This window comes from Lonchura striata, chromosome 2, assembly GCF_050655825.1.
Source record: "Lonchura striata isolate lonStrDom1 chromosome 2, ASM5065582v1, whole genome shotgun sequence".
NCBI lineage: Eukaryota > Metazoa > Chordata > Aves > Passeriformes > Estrildidae > Lonchura > Lonchura striata.
This window is the reverse complement of record NC_140704.1, coordinates 43,742,534-43,750,470: the sequence shown is the minus strand read 5'-3', so window position 1 is coordinate 43,750,470 and position 7,937 is coordinate 43,742,534. Positions and strand designations below refer to the sequence as shown.

Below are 7,937 nucleotides of genomic sequence, written 5' to 3'. Positions count from 1 at the left end.
GCCTCCTCACGGCGGGCGGGGCTGAGGGGCGGTGCCCGCCTCCCGGGAAACGTCGCGTCCCGGGAGGAGCCGCCGGGCCCGGCAGCCGGGGGGCTGCGGAGCGCTTTGCGGCGGGCCCAGGCGCCTCCGGGTGACCCGGCCGGGGCGGCCTGCGAGCATGGCGGCGGAGCCGGGCACGAGCGAGGTGCGGCGGCAGCACCGCTTCGACCAGGGCAGCCTGGAGCGGTACCTGAGCGGCCGCTTGCCCGGCTGCCCGCGGCTGCCCGCGGGCGCGCTGGCCGTCAGGCAGTACAGGTAACACAGGTGGCACTGGTCAGGCAGCACAGGTGGCACTGGTGACACTGGTCAGACAGCACAGGTGGCACTGGTGGCACTGGTCAGGCAGTACAGGTGACACTGGTGGCACTGGTCAGGCAGCACAGGTGACACAGGTGGCACTGGTCAGGCAGTACAGGTGACACAGGTGACACAGGTGACACCAGTGACAGGGCACGGACACGGGTGGCAGGCCCCGCTCCCCTGCCCCGGAGCGCCCGGGGCGCCGAGCAGAGCAGCCGCCCGCCGCCTGCCAGGGAGAGTGGTCAGAGGTGGAGCTCTTTGCCGTCGGGACGGCGGGCAGCAGCCATCCATGGATTTTTTATGTGCATTCTGACTTAGTCCAGTTGAAGACGTGTCCTAGCTCACCCCTTGAGCTCCTGGAGAAGACAAAGTTGGCGGTGGCGGCCAAAGTGACCTTTGTCACGCTCAGTCTGTGGGCGGGCTGTGTGTTGGGTGGACTGCCCGCTGTCCTCAGAGTACACCCGCGATTGTGTTTTTGCTTACGCGTAAATCGCAATTGACCTGCTCCATCTTTAATTGCACAGCAAATAGTAATGTTCATAAGCACACACGCGGCTTAGGAAATCAATGGTAAAAGCGTTAGGCTGTCACCAGGTAAGCAAATGCACGAGAACAGGGCAAGGATGTGCCGAGATTCCCATTACTGGAGCATTATGCGGTGTGCCAGGGAGGTGCCACACCCGGGCTCCAAAGCCTCTCTAGTCCATAGAGCCCTGATTTCGTTTGCATTCAGCAAATCAGTGGTGTCGCTGCACGACTTCATGTCGGGAAATATTAGAAGTAACGTTATTCCAAAAATAAGCATGAATTCCTTTGCAAGCATGACCTTGACTAACTTATCTGCAGCTATTGCTAAGGAACAGGGAACAATTTTTCATTGTCTTCTGATGTAAATAGAAAACATTAACTCATTCAATCTGTCCTAATCTTCCTATGTACCTCAGTTGAGAAGATTTTAGGAGGGGCCTTAGGAGAGTAGCTAATAGTAAAGTCTGCTAAAATTTTATTAGTATTTATGCTTTTACTTCTTTGTCTTGTAATTACAGTTCAAGGCTTCAGCTGGCCTAAATTAATTTTGCTCCAAGCAGAGTATTTGTCAGTTAAACTTTTCAAACTTTTACAAACTAAGCCCTAACTGATTAGGGGAGAAAGGAAATGTAATGGGAGGAATGATGGCAAAAGTTAATTTGATTTTTATTTTCCAATAGTTGTCTAATCACTTATTGGATTAGGTCAGAATACATCTTAAAAATTAACCAGAATAAGGAGAGAAAAGCATACAGATTAACACAGAGCTTTGAGGAAAATAAGGACCAATGGTTTTGATTGGAATATGATAGACAAGCTGTTATGAAGTGTTTAACTGCTTGTCCTTCTCTTTTACACGTGATTGCAATGGCTAATTTTCTTTGTGCCTTCAACATACATTCTTTAAAATTTTACAGTTCCTATAGGCTGTACCTTAAGCATAATCTTTGTGTGTGATAATCAGGCTGGCAAACAGTGGGGCTTGGTACTACAATCATCAGTACTTTAATCATAGAGCAGAATCACAAAGTGGTTTGGGCTGGAAGGGACCTTAAGAATCATTTAGTTCCAATCCCCTTGTCATGGGCAGGGTAACCTTTCTCTAGACCAGGTTGTTCAGAGCCCCATCCAGCCTGGGCTTGAACACTTTCGGAGATGGGACATCCTCAGCTTCTCTGGGCAGCCTGTTCCAGTCCAGATTTGAAAAAACCCACAACACAAAACAGCTCTGGAGAAGATGCTTTCCTCCATCCTGCCATTTTGTTCAGATCAAGTCACAATGCATTTTGCAAGTATCATTTCTGTTAGAAGTTTACAGATTTATAAGTACTTGAATTTTTGAATAATTATAATCTTTCTCTCTGCAGCTCAGGCCAGTCAAACCCAACCTTTTACCTTCAGAAGGGTGGGAAGGCTTTTGTGCTCAGGAAGAAGCCCCATGGTCCCCTTTTACCTGGAGCACACAAGGTAAGTAACATTCTTCACTAAGCTCCAAACACTTTGTTTTGCAGGTGACCAGGGTCTATACATGATAGTCCAACACGCTGATGAATGTGTCCAGAAATGCAGTGAGTTGCTGGATTACTTCCCATGTTCACATTCTGCATATAATTAAACGTTCAAGAGGATTCACTGTGCTCATTTATGTTTTGGAGGTATAATTGAACCTAAGTTTCTTTGTCTTCTTCAGGTCCATAGAGAATATCGTGTGCAGAAAGCCTTATTTTCAGCTGGGTTTCCAGTGCCTGAGCCCCTTTTGTATTGCAGTGATGTTTCTATCATTGGAACAGAGTTTTATGTAATGCAGCATGTGCAGGTTGGTCCTCCTTTGTGAGAGATTCTTTCCTTCTCCCTACTGCAAACTGCTTTTAAATTGTCTAAAGCCTTTGTGTTAGAGCCTTGCTCTGCACAATTTTGTGATACGAGAGTAAATAATCTCCTGATGTTTTGAAGAAGTGCTAGCTATCAGTGATTCTCATAGATTTCAGCTTCTCTAGAGCTTATTTCACACTTTGTTGAATTTTTTAGCACAATATTTAACCCCTTGTTCTTGTTTGAGCCCTTGGAAAGATATCTTGAAATGAGGCAATATTGCTTCTCTGAAAAACATACAGAAGTTAGAGGGAAAAAATCAGTCTGTAAAAGGAATCTTTGGATATCTTGGAGGCTTTTTAGTATTGAAGATAGGAGCTGACATACAATCACCTATTCTTGAAAACAAAGCAGAATTCCAGTTCAAGCACTACTTTCAGAAAGAACACAGCATATCTCCATCTGGGGGTGCTGTAGCTGAATTAAAACACTCTTTATTAGATTTTAGTGATTTTGAGCATGAGTCTGCTGTATTGTGTCTTTTTCTTTTTTTTTTTTTTATCCTCTGGGAGGAGGAGTTGAATTCAGGCCTTTTCTTTTTCATTGCATCCTGTTCTGTCATTAGTTTCACTGGGAAATTAGAAATGTAAGTTTGTGGGTCAGTTTCTGTAGATTAGGTGAACCAGGTTAACTTTCCTACAAAAGCTGTAAATCAAGGGTAATAGAATGTAAGGGCTGTGAAAAATTTGAAACCAATTTCATACATCAAAGATGGAGAAATTTTCTGGTTTTGATTACAACAAAGTGATTCCTTAAAAATAAACCTTGTTATATTTCTAAGTAAGAAAAAGTACGATCTGTCCATTCTATGATGGTCAGCACTACTCTGTTTTTAACAATTGTGAAAATGGACCAGCAAGCCCATCTTCTAAATGTATCCAATTGCTTTTAAGGAGAAAAACAAGTGAATTTCTTTGGACTGTTGGAGTTTTTGTACCCACAACCCACCCATTACCATTTCCCCAGGGGTCTTCATTGGTATTTTTTCTGCAATTTAGCTTTTGAACAATATAGTAACATTGTTTTTCTGGTGCTTTCAAGCTTGAGGATACCTGGATTGAGTGCTTCAATTCAGAATTTCCTCTGGAGATGAAATATATATACTATGGCCTGGGTTAACTTCATTGGCCCTGGCTGAGGAATAAAATAAATAAGGAAGCAATTTTTGATTGCAAAGGGAGTGTTGGTGCACTACATTTGGTTTTGGATGTGGAATGTATAGCTATACTTCTTTTCATCTGATGTGTACGTCCCACCAAATACCTGATTTATGGTATTTCTAGGGTCGCATTTTCCGAGACATCTCTCTGCCTGAGGTGGGCCCAGCAGAGCGTTCTGCTCTGTATCTTGCAATGATAGAAACTCTGGCCCTGCTACACTCCTTTGATTTACAGTCATTGGGCCTCCAAGGATATGGTAGAGGACCAGGATACTGCAAAAGACAGGTACAGCTCTTAACATTCTCTTGTTTTGTCTGGTCTTTGAATGTTTATTTGATTTGCAAGCTAAATTGGTAATTATAAATGATCATATTTTATTAAGCTATAGCTATGAAGCTATTAAACCTTCACTTAGTTCAATGAATTGTGCACAATCTGAAGATACTACTACATTCAGACTGATCCTGTAATGCTGTACTTAGGGAATGATATGCGTTTGCTTTTGGAATAACATTAGATTTAGGCTGTGTAAATAGGATTAAAATAGATGTAGTTTTCATTTCATCTGTTGATATCTCAGTTCACATTTGCAAGTGCAGAAGTACTGGGTTTTACTGAATTTTACTGAATGCAATGTGGTGATAACCAAAGCCCAGAAGCATGTGCTTCAAAGTTTTGTACTCCTGAAAAACTTGTGAATCAACTGAAAAATCTGTTGGCGTGTTTGTATTTTTAAGGTATCAACTTGGAAAAAACAGTATGACGCAGCTGCTCATACAGATATTCCTGCCATGAACAAGCTGGCTGAGTGGTTAGCAAACAACTTGCCACCTGATGATAATGAAGAAAGCCTGATTCATGGGGACTTCAGAATAGATAACATCATTTTCCATCCAACAGAGGTACTTGAAATGTATTTGTACGTTTAGTAGATTTTGGCCTTCCATTGGTTTGTACTCCTATCATGTAATGGGACACTTATATGTGGATTATTTTAGTGCATGAAACATCTTTGAAAGAAACAGTAGAAAACTGAACTCTTCTCTGTACTCTGTGTGAGGTGTTCAGGTACCTAATACAGTCCTGGATTTCTGGAGCGAGATAGAATCAGTGGAACCACAGAATCGTGGAATGGTTTGGAATGGAAGAGACATTAAAGATCATTTATTTCCAACTCCTTGGCCATGGGCAGGGACACCTTTTACTAGACCAGATTGCCCATCCAACCTGTCTTTGAGGGATACTCTATTTATTAATTAGTTTTAGCCCCTGCTTCAAAGTTCGGGAAGAAATAATTTTATATGCATAGATCCTATTGGATTCAGTGCAGCTGAGGACTCACATCATTGAACTACATAAGCATCTGATCTGAAGCCCACTGATGTCTGTTTTATGGCTTCAGTTAACAACAAGGGCTTTTGGAGCAGGAGCTGAATGTATGATACATGAGACTAATGGAAGCAAAGGAAAATCTGCCAAAGCTGTTTAGTTATGGAGCACATGTAGATCACAGAGACCCTGAAAGTTCTCCATTCATCTTTAGGGGAAAAAAAGAGATTTTTGTTTGTTTGTTTCTAGTTTAGGGAAATAAATTTCTGCTACCTATATCAACACAGTTGCGTTTTCACTACTTTTTTTCTGTGCTACCTGCTGAGTTGTGACCGGAAGACATGCCTGGAACTTGTGACCATGGCTGCAATGCCTGCTTCATGACAGAGCAACAGATCCCAAAGATTCCTAGAGATTTTGTGCATAGATTAGTTGAAAGACATGATTTCTAGGCTTCAATGTGCTGATTGATTCCCTGAGCAGGGAATTTGACTGTCTTGGGGACTATTGCAACTGTTCCTGATGGAACTGAAGGAATTGACCAAGTTGTACATAGGTTATTTTAAGGCATCTGTGGAAACTGTTCCTGAATGTGCAGGATTGACTATGTAGGAAGGACTTTTCCATGTATTTCAAGTAGCCATGGATCATGAGTAGGCTGGAGGGGTCATTCAGGTTGACAGGACTTCTGGATTATAGGAATTTATCAGAATGACACTGCAGGGAGTCTCAGAACACCCTGATGAAGACACTAGGATGCTTGCAGGAGAGGCTCACTCTGAATAGTAATTGACTTTCTGTTTAAGAAATTCAGTTCCCCATGTAAGTGTTAATCTATGGACAATGTTGTGATAAATTAGATTTTCTGATGCATGGTCTGTCTGTTAATTTCTGTGCCAAAGGACTGTGCAATAGGACTGGGAAAGAAACACGACAACTGTCAGTACTGCTGTTCTTTAGGATATTTTAATTCAATCATCTTTTATACTAGAAGAGTCTGGAAGTTTCTGACAGGAAGGACAGTACTCAAAAATGTAGATTTAAATTAGATTTTCTTTGGAAAAATGCCTGGCTTTCTGTCCCTATGTGAGTGTTAATTTTCTGCAGATCCTACATAGTGCCAAAAGGAATTCTTTTTGCTGTTGACAGCTAGTGTGTGTTTTAATTTTAAACACAAAGTAGCCAAATAAAACACTTGGATATTGAGTGGGTTGTGCATTTATGCATAGAGAGAACATGTCTTCTAGCACTCACTTGAGGTTTTTATTTTTATTTAAGGCTCGTGTTTTGGCAGTGCTGGACTGGGAGCTTTCAACTACTGGTCATCCTTTAGCAGATTTAGCATATGCCATTCAATTCTACTTTTTGCCTACATCTATTAAGGACTTCGGTCAAGGCACTGTCTTGGGTTTCAAAGGCACCATAGGTATGAAACTAATCTTTTTTTTGAAACAAATCCTAGGTTTGATTTCTATTTGAAATGTTGTAGGAATTAAGTGGTAAATTCACAAGCATGTAGTTTTGCATTTGTAATGAACTTTTCCTTTTTTTTTTTTTTTTTGTTGTAGCAAACATGCTGATTGTGAGACTTTAGATAATTCTATCAAGCTTTGTCTTAGCAACAACATGCTACTGTAAAACCTTATTTTGATCCTTTCTAAGAGATAATGGGAGAAAAAGGATATGGAAATGTAAATATATAATTTTTTTTTAAAGCCTTTTTTCCCCCAGGTCAAATTATTTGCCTGACTGGAGTGGAGACAAAGGGCAGCAGGAAATGTTATGGTGATCTGAAATTCTGGCAATTCGTACTTCCTTTGGTCACTCCATATCACAGTTACGTCATGACAAATGATAAATTGTGGTGTTTACTATGTAAAATAAATACCTCATAAAGTTCAAAAATGCTCAAATATTTGAAGAATAAGGTGGGAAGAAATTATGGAAAATGTTGAGCATTCTAAACAATTTTTTTTTTTTGTAGAAACTCCTTCCTGTGAAGAACTGGTTTCCATTTACTGCCGCTGCCGACGTATTTCCACTACTTTACCCAACTTGAACTTTTTTCTTGCTTTGTCCTGTTTTAAAATGGCAGGGATAGCCCAGGTAATACCCTCACATTTGCTGAAATGCCACATACCTTTGTGTGTTTGTGGGTAGTTCATTTAGTCATGGGTAATAATCGTATATCTATGCTATTGTCAGTTGGTTTGAGGGACAGGCTGAGCTCATTTTCCATATCACATGCAGACAGTTATCTTTTTTTTTTTATTTTTTACTTTTCCACTACTACTTTTTTGTGATTTGCCTTTTGTTTGCTTTAGTTGGGATATGGTTTTAACTCTTGTGCAGCAAGCATCTCCATTATATCAGATATGTACCAAAATCAATATTAGCATATCCCAGTGAGTTTTTTCCTTTTAAGACCATGTGCTTACTTTTATATCTGAAGAAATCACCAGTGTGTTAAAAAGACAATTTGAAGTGCATAATTATACCTTTTATGGCTTTGTTTTGGTTTTAGGGTGTATATGCCAGGTATCTTATTGGAAATGCTTCTGCAGAGAACAGTCATGAATTTGCAAAGCTTGTGGAGCCTTTGGCAGAAAGAGGATTAGAGCTCTCAAAAAGGTAAGAGTGGTCTAGACTACTGGTCAAAGGCAAGGCAAAGCTTTTCCAATATCTTCATTTATTTAAATGCCTAAGGCA

General features: G+C 41.1%; 1 protein-coding gene across 2 annotated transcripts in view; it reads left to right on the top strand.

Moving 5' to 3' along the window:
* Window positions 1-56: 56 nt before the first annotated feature.
* ACAD11 (acyl-CoA dehydrogenase family member 11) overlaps window positions 57-7,937 on the top strand; it is a 28,406-nt gene continuing 20,525 nt past the window's right edge. The window contains exons 1-8 of one of the 2 annotated variants that reach the window (XM_021531239.3): window positions 57-294; window positions 2,235-2,334; window positions 2,558-2,683; window positions 4,023-4,184; window positions 4,637-4,801; window positions 6,507-6,654; window positions 7,213-7,334; window positions 7,753-7,859. In XM_021531239.3, the coding sequence (XP_021386914.3) occupies window positions 158-294; window positions 2,235-2,334; window positions 2,558-2,683; window positions 4,023-4,184; window positions 4,637-4,801; window positions 6,507-6,654; window positions 7,213-7,334; window positions 7,753-7,859 (1,067 nt within the window). In that variant the 5' untranslated portion in view covers window positions 57-157. Of the gene's footprint in view, window positions 295-2,234; window positions 2,335-2,378; window positions 2,523-2,557; window positions 2,684-4,022; window positions 4,185-4,636; window positions 4,802-6,506; window positions 6,655-7,212; window positions 7,335-7,752; window positions 7,860-7,937 lie in introns of both variants that reach the window. The other variant, XM_085573258.1, reaches the window with a different exon arrangement.